Source organism: Hetaerina americana, unplaced genomic scaffold (genome assembly GCF_022747635.1).
Source record: "Hetaerina americana unplaced genomic scaffold, ioHetAmer1.1.p SCAF_3, whole genome shotgun sequence".
Classification (NCBI taxonomy): domain Eukaryota; kingdom Metazoa; phylum Arthropoda; class Insecta; order Odonata; family Calopterygidae; genus Hetaerina; species Hetaerina americana.
Genome location: NW_027286874.1, coordinates 74266453 through 74285613, shown reverse-complemented (window position 1 = coordinate 74285613; position 19161 = coordinate 74266453). Strand labels below are relative to the sequence as shown.

General features: G+C 42.1%; 1 protein-coding gene across 1 annotated transcript in view; it reads right to left on the bottom strand.

Annotated features, from left to right (window-relative positions):
* Positions 1-19161, bottom strand: part of LOC139690437 (uncharacterized) — a 185351-nt gene that overhangs the window by 161189 nt on the left and 5001 nt on the right. Inside the window, exon 2 of the mRNA XM_071587888.1 lies at positions 12898-14131. Within this exon, the coding sequence (XP_071443989.1) occupies positions 12898-14131 (1234 nt within the window). The remainder of the gene's footprint in view (positions 1-12897; positions 14132-19161) is intronic.

The following is a 19161-nucleotide window of genomic DNA, read 5'->3' as shown; positions in this document are numbered from 1 at the left end:
TTCTGATGGTTTTACTTGATTTCAATCAATGGAAAACCGTATGATTGAAATGTCTATAGCCTTCTCAATCTTCACGTAATTTATTTTTTCTTGCGAATTATCGGCGTTTTTTATTATCTTAATAAAACAATCAGCCAAATCCAAATATTATGAAACTGTTTTGAGTTGCGTGTGTTTCGTCTAAATGATTGAGATTTTGAGATTAGAGAATGATGATTATGATTTCTCTGAAATGCGACTGAAAAGTCAATACATCCTGGAACCACACGGTAAAGCCGAAAGATGTAAAAATAGCATTGAATGAGATGGAAAACCATGGTGGCCTGAAGGGAACCTAGGTGAGGATTATCATTATTAAATTTCCCATCAATCTGACTTAAACGCAAGAATAAAGTATCCTGGCGAATAATTTACGAATTATCTAATTCGTTCCTCTGCAAATAGTTCGGCCATTAAATAAATAAAATTAAAAACGGATTTGGAGAGTAATGTGTCTACAAGACTAAAACATTTTATTTTCTTTGCAAAAATATCAACCATCTAATACGCTAAAGTTATAAAAACAGTTTTAAAACGTTTAATGCGCCAAAATGGACATTGATGCGGTGGAAGTCTTAATGTACTGGAAATCCAAGTTAACTCTCAAAATTTTGGCCAATCTGTTATCTTGAACTATTTTTCTACGAATTATATTAATCTGTAAGGGGTACTATCTACACTATGACTTAGGTATAACTTTGTCTATCCGGAGAAATCAAGTAGTTGAATGTAATAGAATGTAGAAAATGTTATTCGGAAGATTTTAAAGGATAAGTTTACATTCAACTACACGCTCCACTTGGTGTTTTTTGAACGATAAAAAAAGCGAACAGTTTGAAAAGGTAATTAAATACGAACCCGGCTTCACTTCTCTCAAATCAAAATATTCCGACAGCAAAACTCGTCAAATGACATGCTCGTAGCATGGGAGATCGAGATAGAGTAGAGTTGAAATCAAGATACTAGGGTCAGTCAAAAAATTGAGATTGCGTGGGAAGAGAGGTAGGTGGTGAGGGGTGATAAGGAATTAATCAACGGCTGATGAGTGGAACGTGGGATGAAAAAGGACGACGGGTGGGAAGTTTAAATTGAATGGAGCGAAGATTTGAAAGTATGGAATTAAAAAGCGGCTGTCGAGCAATCGAGCCTCCGGAGCGTAAGCCTCAGGCATAAGCCTCAAGCCAAAATTCTGCCAGCCATCAATTGGCTATGTGCAGGTGATGTTTTCACACATTTATCTTTTATTGAAAACTTGTAGATAATTACGATTTTTTAATTTTTATAAATCGTTCCCAACAGGACGACTCAGATGGTATGTTATTTATAGGAAAAAAGTTTCGAAAAGTTACGAAAAAAAGGGTTTTAACGGTTTAAGGTTATTTAGCGATCGCACAGTGTGGCAGGGAAGAGCTACATCTATTGACGCGGGAGATTTCTCTCACTTCTGTTCAGGTGAGCTAATCCATCAACATTGGGTGGATCCAAGTAATTCTTCCTTTAAGACTCGAGCGCCATTTGGTCCCCTGAAATTGTCAATCCGGGATGTTTCACACAGTCTGTCCCAAAAATAAGTAGAATAAATGTGTAAAAAATATTTATTAAAGATCAAAGTGAAAGAGCTTTTCGGAGAGTTTCACGTAAAACACACAGTTCATTTTCTCTCTCTCTCTGTCTGAGGCAAGGACTCTTTTTGTGGATAAGGGCTTTTCAGTCGAAAAAGACGACGAGCATCGCCTTCACTCGAGCCTCATCCTCATCCTGGTTTTTTTTGGGCGAAGGAAGGCCTCCCTGTGTCACTCTGTATTTGTCTTGTTGACTCGGGGTCGTACTTAAAGACCCATGTCACCCCACCAGTAAACACGTCATCTAAAAACAACATCGGGTCACTTTCGACAGAGGTCAAATAGATCACGCGAAATTGTCGCAAGAGTAACCTTCTGATCTTCCGACAGGACATTGGAGACCATCTTCGCGCACACTTTTCTAATGGATTAATCCTCTGTAAGAATGCGATGCAACGCGGTTTTTGGAATATTGCACTTATCTGCTAATATTCCGGCACTCAGGCGTTGATCAGAATTGAGCATGTCTCTCACTTTTTGCACATTTTCGTCGCAATGTATCGCGTTGACGGATGTCCAGGGCGTTCCTATGTCGTCAAAGTACTCTTCACTCGTACCCTTCCAGATCATCTTATGCCAGCGGAAAACCATTCCTAGGTCATCATATTCTTCGAAACGAATTTACAGAGCCTAACATATATTTTTATCGCGAATCGTTACTCCATGGAACGTGGCATCGTGAATCTGTGAATTCGTGACGTGACCCTGGATCCAGGGGTCCCGTCTAGCAACGATCTGCGCACTGTAACGGTCTGCAGACAGCTGATGCGGATCTTGTTGCTTTCCCAAGACATAACCATCACATTTGCCGCCACATTCGGCCCCAGTACAACCGCTCGCATCGGCGAGAAAATGTCTTTCTACTAATTTTCAGTTCAGTCCCTGCATACACGTCCTTCTATCCTTTTTTTTCTTTTACAGCCCTTCAAATTCAATTTCTTCTCCCTACGATTTATTTTGCAAATTTGGCGTATTTCTCTTTAACTTTTTTTACTTGTTTAATTCACGCGAATCAAGAAGTTTTTATGTATGCCTACTATTTAAAGTAAGTAGACCGTTAGTCTACTGCCCCGAAGGACTCGGGTTCGATTCCCTGAGAACTTAGACGCCCCTAGATTCACCCTATATGGGTTCTTCAGATATCAGATCTTTTAACGAAACCACGGGTGGCACAGGGAAAAGAACTGAACCCTTTGATGTGTGAGCCAATCATATTTTAAGGGGTTAAGTGAGAAGTGAGCATTCAGTCTTATTTATCAAAGCATCCATCGGGATGATAACTACAATAGCAATATACCGTCTACAATAGCAGGGCCGGGGTTCGTTTCTCGGCGGTGGCAGAATTTATCCCAAAAAGTATCCGTTTCAATGCTTCCATCAGAATTCATCCGTACCGCATTTTAAGTGCAGCACCTCCTCCACCGGATAAGACGTTGAATTTCGGACACCTTGGCGTCTTTCTTTTCTTTTGTATCGTAGAGTGGGCTGACGCCAGGTGTCTCGCTCTCCGAACTTCCCTTATTCTCCAAACATTTTACTGCTACCGAATAATCCACACGGTACAAATAACTTCAGCTGTTGGTCACCTCCCATGAATAATACTACTACTCATTAGTGTGATATACGAGGTCTTTTCACAAATTATCACAAATTTTGAATATCCAATATGAATTAGACTAGTGATCGCCAAGAGTTGGCGATCACTAGTCTAACTAATCTGACATAACACCTATTCTTTACTTTTCATTACATTTGACCATCACGTAAGAATATAAATTCCTTTGAAATGATGTTGGGTTTAAAGTCCTTTCATCTTCGTACAATTAGGTCAATAAAAATAGACTGACCAATAGGTCAGTTGGACATGCGTGAAATAAGCCCCCGTAGTGCAGCAACCCCTACTGATCAGTTCACATGAGAAATTCACACATTTGTGGCACGGGAATCAATTACTTTCCCTTTGCCGATTGCGGTTTTCATAAAAGTTGTAACTCAATGGTACTTACCTCAGTTTCACATATCTTTGGTTTTTTTTGCTTGGAACACTCTGATACGACACCTGGATTTGAACGGAAGTGTCTTCGGTCAAAATGGAGATCGAATTGGTCCGATCCAATGGCCCAGGTTTGAATCCTGGTTTTGGAAGATATTTTCAGAGATAAACTTAACCCTATTTTGGAGCAATGTGGAGAACACTTCAAGTGGATAACTCCCTTCTTCGGATTGGACGTTAAAGTATGTGACAATTTTCTTTAATAGTGCAGGTTAATTCTAACGTCTTGATTATTTCTCCTCCCGTCCTTCCCCTGTTCCCTTAAATTCCTATCTCCACCAAATAACCCACATACTTATACTTAATAATCCTTATTTGGTAAATTACCCCTGTATTCCTAGAGGTGCAAAATACTTCTGCTTCAGGTCACCTCCCAGAATATATTAATCCGTTCAGAACCCTCTGCTCAATTGGGAGTCACGCCGCCGTGAAGTTCATGATGGAGGCTGTGGAAATCATCGGAGAGAAGACAATGGAGCTGATGATGGGGGTTGGGAGATGCACGTGGGAGGGAGGCAAAGGGGTAATGAGATTTATTAACACCTCACTGTTCAATGAATCTGAGTCCATTAAATAATTCACATTGAACTATGCTAGCACACAAATGTTCACCTACACTATGCCCTGAAAAACACCACTGGGGTTGTGTCAGAAGTTGATTCAAAACCATGCATGCAATATTAAGAATTAAGGTTTCTTAATTTTTAATTCAAATATAAGTGTAAAACAATTCAAATCATGTAGATCATGATAACTAAAGGTACATGCACTAAGATATCTAATAGAGATACACTTCTCTTGGCAATATGAGAGAAGTCGTTGGTAACAAGAAGGACATTCAACTTACGTTAGATGAAATAATGACAGCATACTAGACTATTCAGAATGAAACAAGACGAACACTTCTCCCCCCACTCTCGTGAAGGCGAATAAAGTTAATACAATACAATCCTTTGTTGCTCGTGGGAAAAATGAAATCTAAAACTCTCTCTCTGTTCTACGCTTAAACTCGCTAATTTTATTGACATGATCTCTCCTACCGTAGTACTAATGGGGCTTATAATACATTTCCAACGCCATCGCTAAAGAGAACTGCGTTCAATTCATGCAAGAGACTTAATCTATAATTTCACATTCACTCCGTTTTACCAAACCTAATGTCTATGATAATCTAAATTCGCCACTAAGTTTATTATGAAAACGTTTTAGAATTCTACCTCCTCTGCGCTGCACTCGATCTGATCGGCAATCAACCCAATTTCATGAGGATCCTATATATTTCCTCGCAACATATTCTGAATGAGGTTCAACCAGCAAAAGACAGCACTCCTCTTTAACCTTCTTGGCACATTTCCCCAATTTTCTTCCAATAAACACTAATTTTTTGTTAGTTTATTCACATATTCCCACTGTATGTTTCACCCTGGAAAGGTCGTGAGTGACCCTGCTAAGAATACTCCTTTTAGGTGTGCGCAGAATGATGGATTTATATTCTATGGACGGATCTGTATAATGATGGATCACAATTAATGAATTTAAATGAGTGGAACACTGAATGGCAGCATAGAACTCCGAAGAGACATAGGGAGATTTTAAGGGAAAGGTGAGCACCGAAAACTAATGAGGGCGTATAATCCAGTTGAATTTTGTGGAACCTCCCATTCTTGGGGACTCGGGCTTTTTACGTTAGTTTAGATTGATCTGCAGGGAAGGAGGATATGTGAGGGAGATTGGAGGCGAGGACGAGAAAGGGGAGGAAGCACTAGCAGTTTCAGAAATGAATGGTTAGGAGGGAAAGAGGAATTCGGGGAAATTGAAACTGACAAGCAAGGTGCCTTGGAAGATGTTATGATGGATAGGAGAGAAGGAGAGAGGGAAAGATTTGATTTAATGAGGAAGACGGAAAATGGTGGAGAGTTGAGGAGAATGAGTCGTTTTAAAGGAAATAAAATACATAAATTGGAAGACATGAAGGCGGAGGAGAGGGAAATGTGTTAAAAGTAGTCGCGAGGGCTTATTGGCGAGAAAGCAGGGATTCTTCTCTCAGATGCATAGTGGCGATAGTGTAATATAATAGGTAGAATATTAACAAACGGGTTAACAGATCCCAATACGATACTTCATTTAGCTTTCGCATGATTTTTGTTCAATATGGAACTCAGTGTAACGAAAAAAATCAAATAAATATTTGACATAAACCAGACAAATTTTCATCAAAAATCCACGTCGTGAAAGTAGGTTAGAGAAGATTGAATTTATGGTCTGAAGATCTTTATTCAAGGTTTTGCTGATCGATTAGTGTGAATATACATTAAACGGGGAGGTTAAAATTAATAATGATAATTATATTGAGGATGGCAGAATGAAAGGAGAAACGATGATTCCATTAAATACAGGGTTCGTCCGGAAAATAAGTGTACTGTGTTCAGGAAAAAAAATTTATTACACTTTTACATATCTTAAGCTAATATTCCTCAAAATAGGACCCTTGTGAGTCGATACACTTGTTCCAGCGGCGTTCCCATTCCTGGAACGCTCCCGCGAAGGCATCATCGGGATCCTCTCGAAGACACGTCGTCCCGGCCTCTTTGACGGCGTCCAAAGTCCCGTATCGCGTTCCTTTCAAACTCCTCTTTATCTTCGGGAACAACAACATTCTTTAAAAAATGTGGATCATTTTTGCAGTGATCCGCAAGTTGTGTCGCGATTTCCAAACGATTGAGTCTTTGATCATCACTGAGCACTTTCGGCACCAACTTTGCACAAATTTTTCGCATCTGTAATTGCTCCCTAATAATCTCGTGCACTATTGTTTTTGGCACATTACACTGCTCTGCTATCATCCGAACACTAAGACGACGATCAGAGTTCAGTACATTGCGAACTTTTCCCACATTTTCGTCGGTAAGTGTCGTTGATGGGCGTCCAGGCCGTGGTTCGTCGTCGACCTCTTCTCTGCCCTCCACGAACATCTTGTGCCACCGAAAGATCATGTTTCTGGACATGGCTGACTCCCCGTAAGCCTGCTTAATCATACCGACAGTTTCGGTAGACGATTTCCCAAGCTTTACCGCAAATTTGATGGAATAACGCTGCTCCAAAAACTTCGGCATCGCGTTCCGTGACGTGGGTCGAGCGGGGAGGTTCGCGTTAACAGAGCTCCTCACTACACCACAGCTCAGAGCCGACTGCCTTTTTCAGCGTCGCTTGCCAACACACCCCCCCTCCAATCGCAGCCCGTCAGAGCGGTGCTGGGCGCGCCTGGAGCGGCGGGAAAAAATCAGTACACTTATTTTCCGGACGAACCCTGTAATATAGTGCTCTTTACAGTATTGCTTGCTCTGCTTTGTCTGTTTTTAAGTTTACCCTTTCATCCCCCGTCTTCCTCTGTGGGGGGGGGGGGCCTCTTGATATCTGCAGCGTCGGGTCACATTCCCTACCTGTGTCCTGGAGGGAGGAGACCATTGTATGTTGCACTTCCATGTGTTAGTGGGATTTTCCATTCTTAATTTTCAAATTCTAGCTTGCACGTTTTGGATAATTTTTTTACTGCATCTAGGGTGCAATTGTTTGTTGGTTGATATTATATGTATTAGAATGCGTGTAAGTTGAAAGGATTTTTGTATGAATGTACATGCGTTGGACGTTGGATGCAGACAGACCCAACTGGTCTGCAATTTCTTCACTGGTTAAGCGTCGGTCTGTGTTCAGCAGTGTCCTCACTCTGTCCTCATTCGTGTCGGTTCTTGCCGTCGACGGCCGTCCGGAGCGATGGTCGTCTTCAACGAGCTCCTACCCTCTTTAAACAACTTGTGCCACTCAAATACTGTGGAACGGCTTAAGGCAGTGTCCCCATAAGCCTGCTTGATCATATCGAGGGTCTCAGTTGGCGTCTTCCCGAGTTTCGCACAAAACTTCACGGAATAACGTTGCTCTAAATTCAGATTCATTTTGTTTTTCGACGCGGACAAAAAACTTGCTTCACTAAAAACGGTGTCCTCACTCAACGACAGCCCGCAGGCGACTGAGGTTGGTGTTGGTCTGTTGCTAAGAGCCCCCTCCACCTTACCCTGCCAGGCAGACCCCCCTCCAACGCTCCGTTCGCGCCAGAGAAAATCAGTCCTACCACTTTTGGGTGCGACCCTGTATACGCCACTGTGAGTAAAGCTTTTGCATGGATGTGTAAATTTTGCATGTGATTTGTTCTCTTTTACGGGTGGTGCTTAATACCCCGCTCCACACGCCCTAACGGTGGTTTGTGGGATATTATGTAGATGCAGATGATTTCAAATTTATCTCACAAATTCAGCAGTAGCCAAGGTGATGGCCACGGGTTTTTTGGCTGCACTCGGAACCACATGGATTAATTATTTGCCTAAAAGAAAAACGACAAATGGAGAGTATTATATATCGATGGTATCGGGTTCAATCTCTTGAACATTCCTCAGTATTATGTACCATTATTGCACCGTTTGAATGAATTAAATCAAGAAAAAAGGTCCTCCATTGACAAAGAAAAAAATTTCTCCCATCGAGACAGTGAACGGGTGCGGTACGTTGGACAGTTTTGATTGCAAAAATTATGAAATTAAAGTTCGAGTTATTACAACAGCCACCGTGTTCACCACATTTGTCTCCCGGAGACATTTTTTTATTTCCAAACTTGAAAAAATGGCTCGACGGAAAACGATTCACGTCGAACGAAGAGTTTATCGCGAATACAGATGCCTATTTTGACGACCTTTCAAAATCCAAATTTTTGAATCGCTTAAAAAAAGTTGGAGAAACGCTAGGAAAAGAGTTTCGAGCTTAAAGAAATACACATTTTTTTTAATATAAGAAAAAGAATATCCAAAATAATTGCTGTAACTACTTTTTCCAAATGCATTGGACGACTACCCTAATTTGTAATATTTGTCTTGGATAGCAGAATATTCTACTCTCTGTGTAAATTGTAAACGTGATCACTTGCGGAAACTACAGGCATATTAACACTTTGAAAATAGAAAAGCACTAAAACCATAAAAATAAGAATTGTGTGCCACCCATATCTAATGTATGTATACATATGCATGTGAGTATACATATGTGTTATTCATGTGTGCCATTCGTCCTTAAGGATGACTTTTATGAAAGGCGATGGAACAAATGGCAGTCGGTAATTCAATCAGAATTTTCGTATAAAGCGGAATTGTTTGCGTCTGAGAAACATTGACTCGTAAATGAAAGTTAAATGCCACACCCAAGAGGGAATAAAGAAGTGGAATGCGAGTGAAATCTTCTCGACAATTCCACTCAAATGTTCCATTCCAGAGGATTTGAGTCGAGATACTCGCGATGGAATCATCAGATCATTTAATCATTGAAGGATGAAGACTATATAATCAGCTCTTTAATTTCGGCAGGATCAAAATCAATAATAAGGATACTTGTGAGGAAGTTGGAAATAAAAGGAAGCGATGACTAATGTCTTGCTCTGTTTGGGTTTAGGAATGCGAGGGTAACGGGAAGCGCCGGAGCGGTGTTGATGGAATCAAAAGCCGAGATCCTTTTCCTTGCTCCTTGGGAAAACATTCTTCTTCGTTTATGAGTCGAAGATTTATTTCCCGTCCTCTGTGACGTGTGGATAGGCCATGAATGCAAACCATTTGTGGCAATGCTTACATTAATTGAATTTCTTTTGATCAATAAGAAATAACGTTCAGTATTTGAAGAAATATGTGTCAGCGTAATCTAGGGATCCGAGTTCGAGTTTTGGTCAAGCCGAATGTTTTTAAAACTTTGATATTTCTGCATTTCGGTATACTATATATCAGCAGGTGAATCCATTGGATGGGGTACTCCCACGACTACCAAAATGATGGTACAGGGGGTAGAGCGCTGGGTTACTGACCGTAAGGGCCCTCCGGCGAGTGGCCCAGGGTAGATTTGCTTATTAGAAAAAACTACATCAACAGTTCCACTCTAGGTGTGTGATTTCTTGGGTACCAGAACATCCTGGGAAATCATAGGCGGCACAGGTAAAGGAACTGATCCCCATACCCTGTTTGAGCGAATTTCACGCGCCGTCGAGCTCAGCACTGGATGAGCTCTATCCACGCCCATCACCTTGACCTCGTGTTGATTACTGTGGTGGTGTATATATAAGTGTATGTAAATGGGTATTGACCCACATTCCAGCCTTAATTTTTGTCTGGAATCCTGAACGATTGGTTCTTTATCATTTCCTCGAAGCATAAAACGGCTAAATAAACGTTTTACTATATATATTTTTTTCAATGAAATAAGGTAAGTAGTAAGTGTAGATAACATTATTCTGGTGGGTGGAGAAGTCAGAAGATTCAGATGAAAGAGATGGGAGAAATTAGGGCACAGGGGTTCCAGGGGAATGGGAGGGAAAGCGATGCGAATGGATAGCGAGGAAGTAGGGGTGGGGGACGTGGAAAAGGAGTGTTGAGGGAGTGGCCTCGCCATCGGCGTTGGATAGGGAAAGGAGGAAATGGCGGGCTACGACACGGCTCGGGTGTGGGAAGAGAGAGAGGTGATGTGGTTCGCAACGGAGAGAAGAGCCAAGTTTGCCCCCCTCCCCGTCCTGCCTCAAAATCTCTTCTGTACGCGGAAGTGGAGCGGCCTGTGCCTGCACCGGATGGGGGCAGTATGGGGGTAGGGTGGGGGATGTTAGGATATGACGGGGTCGGGGGGTAATTACTCCTGTGGGTGCGTTTGTGTGTGTTGGGACGGGATGGGAGGGAGCTGATGACAGCGGATCGCCGCAGATCCCGCCCTTGCCTCCGCCGACCTCACCGCCCCCGCAACCTCCAAAGCCCTTCAAAGCTTCCCGCGGTCCATCGGTTCGCCCCTCTCCCTACCGGGCCTAAACCTTCCCCTTCCCCATCCCCCACCCTCAACGGCTGTTCGAGAAACTGATGGCAATTGGCGATGATGGCTCCGAGACCCGGGAGTGGGAGACTTGCTCTCCTCGGTGCGCGGTCAATTCTTCTTCTACTTTCTTCAGTTCTTTTCCTCGCTCCGTCCCCTACATCCTTATTCCAGTCATCCGGCTCTTTCTATTTCCTCCACCCCTCCCCTTCTCCTCCCTGTCCCCCTCTGAAACATTCCCCGCCCTCCCACCCCTTTCCTCGGAATATTTGAAGTTCGGCCAACGGAAGCGGAACTGGCTCCGGCGTTAAATCTTCCCCGCCCCTCCTCCTGCGCACCGCGGAGGGGTGGTGTGGAGGGTAGGAGGAGGGAGAGGAAGGGAGAGCATTGTGTTTTGCGGTTTGCGAGTGAAGGGAGGCATCCCCTCTCTTCCTTTACCTCATTCCCTGCCCGCCGTCACTTCCCCAGTCTGCCGTGAGTAATCGCCGGGGTGCGGGAATGGGGGGGGGGCTGGTGTAGAAGGGGGTGGGGGAGGGAGTTGTTAGCATTGCGGGGGGAGGCGTGCGAAACCGCCGGATTGCGGAGTCCGTTGAGTGCGCGATCCCATACGGGTATTCGGGTGCCGGCATTCCGATCTGCGATCCAATTTTTTCGGTAATGTACGATGGCAGAGCTTCTATTTCTCATGCGAGGTCAGTTCATACATCTGTTCCTTCCCCTTTCGGCCTGCGCAATTCAAAGATATTCACCCGTCGCCCCACAAAGCACTCTACACACGCTCGCGTCGGATTCCCGTGGAATCCAACTAGCTTTTTCCGTGATATTTATTGTTATATCAATGAAGTATGGCCACATGGCGTATTTTTGTTGATATTCACCGGCTGCAGCCAGCCAATCGAGTCTTTCGAAAGTGAAGCAGTATGATGAATGTTCGGTATATTTCCCCCCTCCCCCATTGTCATTATTTATGGAGGTGATCAGGACAAAGTTCTTCGCTAACTATGTTCATGGAGGATAATTGGCTTATCTGTGCAATTCATCGCAATGTAATCTGCTTAATACTTTTATTTTTATATTTTTGAAATGCATTGATTTCAAATTTTCGATAAGCTTTGTTAATGTTATTTCGCATATTAAGGTTAATAAAGTTCGTGGATGTCTCCATTTTTCGGGTTCCCGCCGCGTTGGTTGTCATGGTTGACGACAGTTTCGCCTGGATTCCACCAGGCGTCTTCAGGTCGAAGTGCCGATATCATTTTGGCTGCGCTTATATAGCCCTCGCTCTCTCGCTGCTGCGTTGTGATTGGTTGGTTTCTGGAACACTCTCTTCCAGGCGTTCGTCAGGTGGTAACCGTCTTCCCGGTTGAAATTTCTCGGCGTTTTTGTGATCTCAATTGATTCTCTAATCAGCCGAGGATAGTATCTTTTTTCCTTGGTGATTATCTCGGCTTCGTCAAATTTGATGTCGTGTCCGGGTTCGCTCCAGGCATGCTCGGCGACTGCTGATAGGCTGAATTTCTTATTCTTCGTTGCCCTCTTGTGTTCTTGCAGTCGGGTCTTCATGGACCTGCATGTCTCGCCGATATACGATTTGCCGCAAGAGCAAGGCACGCGGTACACACCTTCGAGAAGACCTTTCGGGATCTTGTCCTTGGGCCTTGGAATTATCTGGCTTATTTTGGTCACGCAGTTAAATCTTGTGACAATGTCTTTCTTCTTCAGGACCCTCGAGATCTTTTCGCTTGTGCCGGCGACGTAGGGGATGATGGCATAGGTTCCTGGCTTGTCAGTTTGATGTTTCTCCTTGTCGGGTGTCTGGTGGCGTTTTTCCACTTTAGCGGTCCTTTTCAGGACCAATTCTTCTTTGTATCCATTTATCTTCAGTGCCGTCATCAAATGTTCCTTTTCCTTGGCCAATGATTCTGCATCCGAAAGTTTGTATGCGCGATGCAGGAGTGTTGCCACGAGTGATGCCTTCTGGGACGGGTGATGATGTGAGTGGGCGTTCAGGTAGCGGTCAGTATGGGTGGCCTTCCTGTATACTGAGTGGCCGATACTCCCGTTGGTCCTCCTCTTCACCATTATGTCCAAAAACGGGATTTGGTTGTCTTTTTCGGTCTCCATAGTGAATTGTATTGCCGGATGCTGAGAGTTGAGGTGCTCCAGGAATCTCTGCAGTTCTTCAGGTCCATGTGGCCAAATTACGAACGTGTCGTCCACGTATCTTAGCCATAACTTTGGTTTTTTATCATGGGATTTGATCGCCGTTTGTTCGAATTTTTCCATATAGATGTCTGCTATCACCGGGGATAGGGGTGAGCCCATTGCCGCTCCTTCGCGTTGTTCGAAGAAACTCCCGCTCCAAAGGAAGTAGGAGTTCCGTAGGCAGTACTCTATCAGCTGCGGATGATCCTCTGGAATGCCGGATTTTGTGAGCTCTTTGATGATGTCCACCGATTCTTGAATTGGGACGTTTGTGAAGAGTGATGCAACGTCGAAGCTGACTAAGATGTCGTTGGGGCTGATAGTAATCTTCTTCAATATTTCGATGAAATGAGTGGAGTCTCTCACGAAAGATGAGGTTTGTCCGACGTAAGGTTGAAGTGACTGTGCTAAGTATTTGGACAGTCTATAGGTTGGTCCGTCTATTTGGCTGACTATTGGCCTGAGGGGCACCCCTTCTTTGTGGACTTTGGGTAATCCATATAGTCTTGGTGGCTTGGCCGCAGATGGGAACAGACGTGTTTGATGTTCCCGTGGAATGGTAGAATTCTTTATCAGCGCCCTGGTGTCTCGCTCCGCTTTTGCAGTGGGATCCGAACGAAGTTTTCTGTAAGTGGAGTCTTCCAGCATACGGGAAATCTTCATTTCGTAGTCACCTCTCTTCATGAGGACCGTGGAGTTTCCCTTGTCCGCTGGGAGTATGAGAATGTTTTCGTTCCCGCGGAGATCGGATAGGGCTCGTCGTTCGGCTCCCGTGATGTTCATTTTGGGTGGTCTTGCGTTCCGGAGAATGCGGGCAACATCTTCTCTAATTTCATCGGCGTCTCCCTTCGGAAGCTTCCGGATGGCATATTCCACTTCTGTGACGATTTCTTCCTTTGGTATTTTCGTTGGAGCAATAGCGAAATTCAGTCCTTTCGATAAAATCGAGATGTGAGCATTGGTCAGTTGGTAGTCCGTAAAGTTGATGACTGAACGGTCCTTTTCGGGGCCATGACCCAAACTGCTGGGATGTTGTCGGTCGGATAGTTTTTCGAATTTCCTGATCTGCGTCTCCCGCACTGCAGTTTCAGTATTCCGGGATGAGTCGTGGGTTATTGTCTCTATTGTGTCCCAATCAGTGGCGTTGAGTTTGGCGCCCAATTCCAGATGAATTCGTAGAAGTTCTTCCGAGCACAGGTGGAGGGAGTGGCGTGTGTGCCGTACCCTTTCCCTGAGTAGTGCCTCGCTGGTCCGGCGGAGAATTCTTCTGGCGGCCTTGGTGTTGAGGTGATGCTTTACTTCCACACAGCACGGTAGAGTGACCGATCGGAAACTTGATTAGGGAAGGAAGATGATAGGCATAGATTAGAGGTTTTTGAAATGTATGTTCTGGAGAGGGTTGAAAAAGTAAATGAAACGGAAAGGAAACAAATGAAGAGGGATGGTGTTGGGGGTAAATATGATTGTTACTAAAGATTCAAAGCAGGGAGGAAAGACGGGTTCAGAGCATTTTGATTGTCGATGCAAGGCTGAAGATTGTGATAGAAGGGAGAGCGTTAGCCAAACGAGGAATTGGTAGGAATGGGATGTGTTAAATAGAATGAAGGGGAGAGGGAATTAAGCGGAATTGAGGATCAGTTTAATACTGCGTGGAATTTAAGGCTGTATCTTTGCTAGACGAGCCTGAGAAATGTTGCGATGTTTAGTCTGTGTCATCCAAAATCTACCTTAATCTGTATTTAATCTACCTTAATCTGTATTTAATCTACCTTAATCTGTATTTAATCTACCTTAATCTGTATTTAATCTACTTAAACCTGTTTTTAATTATTTAACCATGCTGTAGATTTATACTTGCATCTTGAAAATCAGTATGCTTGGCATCCAATTATCAAAATATTCTACGGTGTTTTACTTGATCGAAAAAATAATTGTTGACTCAATTTTTGCAGAATCAGGTACAAAATAACGTGGCGTCTCCAAACTTGAAACATATGCCTTATATATTGTGTACTTTCTAATACAGTGATATTTTTCAAACAACTACCACCATCTCTAGATTCGGAATTAGGCTACTCCGGGTTTAAATCGGCTTTCGTATTTATCTTCGTTATGTAGTCAGTATGACAGTTATCTTTAATAGTAATACACATAATATGCATTACGGATGTTGAGTGAACCATTACTTCAACCCCCTTTAACCCCCTTCTATGCACCTCACCCTTAAGGTGGACCACGGAGTACCACGTGTGCATGTGGAAGTAGCGAAGTAGAATTAGAATGGCTGGCGTAGTAGTATCCCCTGCCGCACGCCTTTCCGACGGTTTTCCAGGTGGTGTTTACATTTAGAGAGTTGTAGATACATGTAAATGTGCTCTTACCGATTCACCGAGGGGTCCAGAGTTTAAAGTCCTATCCAACGAAGGGCGTACACCACTTGAAGCACCCTCCACCAGGCACCCAAGTAGTGATACTTCACTACCCAACTGCTGACATGAATGGTTTCCCAAATTCTGAATGAGTAGTTACGGCGTTCCTCTTCTCTTAGTAGTAAAGTAATCGAGTTCCACACTCGATTGCAGTGATCTATTTCATCCGTCGCAGCGGAAAGTGGTGCCTACTGCCTCTAAGTCTAATTATCTCGTGAGGGTTTTGCTCCTTTACTACATTAACTCATTTATCTAGGTTTTTCTTTATCTCTCTGATTAGCAGTATGTCCGATTTCCGATACAAGTAACTTCTTTCTCTTGGTAGACCGCGTCATAATTCTAATGTTCCTGTTTTGGAAGCACTTGTCCGTTTACCATTATCTAGTAACCTTGTCCATACCGAAGTGATATCAGTAAAGAGATTTGTATGATAACAATTGTATTTATTATCAGGTCAAACTTAAATATATTCATTTATTATTCATAATAAGGTTTTACTGATGTCAGCTTCGAAACATTGACCTCTTAATATAAGTTAGGGGTTCGATAGCGCTCCTGCCGCCTTGCATACGTTAGGATGAATGGTGTTTGCCCATTGTTAGGTGCCTGTATATAAAGAAGCCTACTTTATCAGTATGAAGTATCTCTGCCATATTGTTATTTCGTAGTTATTGGGTACATCCTCTCTACATTGAATTGGGAAGTAATATGCAAACTTCTTTTTCACTGACCAAGTTTTTAAAGTATGAGGTTATCATCACAAATATGTTTGCTTAAAGTATATAAAGAAGGCGTTCGGTAGAGTTAATTGGGTAGAATTAACGAAAATATATACAGAAGATTGGGGTGTACTGGAAGGAGAGATAACTTATCAGTAGCCTGAATGTGCCTTAGACTGCTCAAGTGCGTGTGGAGGGTCGGGAAGAATCGAGATGTACAGTGCTGGGAATTAGAGTGAAATGCGGATGCCCAATATCAACTGAACTTTTCAAATAATATACGAAGTTAATGGCAAGGGAGACGTTATAATGGCAGGAGTGAAAGGAAGTGAGAATCCATGAAATCGGTTAGATTTGTGGATGATCAAATTTCAGTTAGCCAGTCAGCTAAGGGGTTAATATAATCAATGTGGTAGTTATGGGGTGAGGGACGACGTCAACTAAACAAAGGTGATGAGGTTTTGGAGAAGGAAGAAGGCTAAGCTAAACTTTAAAATTGGAGGGTAAAAACTAGAGCTGCTTGAAACCGTTATCCTATCTAACATGTGTTTTCGGCCAAGACGGTGTAAGCAGTATGGACATCAGAAGAAGAATTACTTTTTAGGCGAAGCTTTTCAACCTAGAAGGGGAGAGTTGATGAAAGGGACGTCTTATGAGAATTTTAAAAAAAGATTAGTAGAAATCTTGATTTTGTGGCCTTGTACAGCACGGAGACATGGTAGTTAACTTAGAGATTTCTTAGTAGTTAAAAAAACGCTTGATAAACTCACTTTGAAGTTTTTGGAACACATATTTTGTCTATACTTTCCTATAAATTTAAACATAATCAAATAAGTTATTAGAACTTCGACTAGGGATACTTTATTTCTATTTCGGAAAGTATTTTAAACGGAGTAGTAACCAACGCACAAGAGGATCGAAATTCACATGATCCCCAGCTGCAAGAACCCTCGGAGTTCGTTTTCTCCACGAGGGTTTTTGAACTTATAACCGGTTGATATGGCAGCTGGAGGGCAATTTGTTCGCCGGTTCGTGTGGCACTTTGTGCCCTTCCGAAACCAAGATAATGAAACCATCTTCATCCCCCACCCCATCGCTATTTCACGTTCCCACCCTAGCACTTTCCTCTGGGCCCAAATTATAAGAGAGTCGTTTTGAAGCATTATGCAAATCAGCGGAGGGAGTATTTATACAGCAGATTTTTTTCGATGAAAATCACATTTTTTCACATTGTACGTACGAGCGCTCCCGTTTATTGATTCTGCTAGTGAGAGGAAGCAGGCGGCTTGAATTCTTGGCGTGGATGGAGGGGAGGAGAAGGAGAAAGAAGAGGGAATAAAGAGGTCTCAACTTTCAACCGGGCTTGAGCCAACTAAGCGGAGCCGAAAATACCTCTGAAAATATTCTTCAGGCTGAAATGTTTAGCCCAGTTTAGACTACACAATAATAAATTGGCCAATTTTCGAGCCACTTTTTTCGGGTATAGAATGTTCTGGGAATTAAATCTCCTCTTGAGTCACAAGATCAACAATCTCAAAATATCGAAGAAGATCCCCAAACCATAAAAATTGCGAGCTTTTCTCCAGACGGAACGGCATTAGCGGGGAAAAATTCGGGGTCATGTTTAGAAGTGCCGTTAAGGATGCTATGGACTTATTTCCGCCTTATCAAGTTTCATGAGCGCCTCAAATAACTATGTCACCCAGCCCCATCGTGCATATTTTGGGGGTTGGAGATGAAGATAATGGCCCGCATGGATATGATTACTTATGAAATTACTGATGATACTTATGATATGAAAACAGTTACTTGTCCTCTTGAACGAATCCGAGGAGCGAATCCAAAGGCTTAAGATTGTGTCGAATGTTTTTCCTGCTTTGCCCATGAATTATTTGATGTACGTGCTAGTCTTATGTTGTTACGCACATACATGTGTATTTATTCATGAACTTACCAAACAAATTCCACTATTCCTAATAACAAAATATAGTTCACCAGTCGAAAACATAAGTATTCCAAATACAGCAATCGATTACGTTTCGGTTGGCACCGTTAAACTAAGGAGATCCGAGCACTGACGTGGGGTTTAATTAGTTGAGATTTCTCTTTGCATATGAAGAGGAAAAAGAAGAAACTGCAATTAAAAATTAAAGGGATAAAATTTTGCTGTTAAGCTACCGGGCTCATTCCGTTTGTTGCAGTTTTCGATCAAAATTAATTTTATAGGGATCAGTCTTTGAAATAAAAAGAGAAAACTCTTGAAACAATTATTTCATTGTGATAAAAAATATTTACGCTAATACCTGCTAAATAATCCTTTTCTCAAATTAAAATTTTTCTAATCGTATGATCGAATACATATCGTAAGACATGGAATAATTAGATAAGTTAGATTGCTAAATTGTGATTGTTAGATTATAAATTCTGCACACCAGAAATATTTGCAAATAATTCCATTTTTTGAAGTAGTTTATTAGTTTGAAGTGACTAATACCGCAGCGATCGATTACAGAACAAGTTTATGCCATATTATGTGATATATATATATATATATATATATATATATATATATATATATATATATATATACGTGCATATATATGTACTTGTATACACGCACACACACATACTCGTTCCTACTTCTCGATGTGCGTGCCACGAAACGCACTTTTTTATAACGTTGTGCGGTTTCTTTCCCTACTCTCGTTTCCTCTTGTTCCCTCATCCATTTCTCCTTTGGTTTGTGTAATAGCTTTCTATCGCCATCTCCTGACCAAAGAACCGGGGCAGTTGGATATATAAACCATCTGCAGATTTCAGTATACTTTACGTTTCCTCAATAGCTCATGTGGTTAAAATTATCGGCTTGCAAGTCGAAGATCCGCGGTTCAACTTCCGGTTAAGCAAATTTTCCTTCGCTTGTACTCCGCTCTATTCCGCCTTTCCCACCATTCTTGTGTTTCCTTTAATGTGTTCCAATCTCTTTTTCATGAATCTATTTCCATGTGTATATGTGTTCGCCATTTGGCGGATTTCGTGTTTGAATTTGCATGTATGGATATAGATATATATATATATATATATATATATATATATATATATATATATATATATATATATATATATATAAAGTTCAATTCAATTTTAAAATACCTCCCATGTAAAAAAACCACACAAATATAAAATATATATATACATAATATAAATGTGTATAT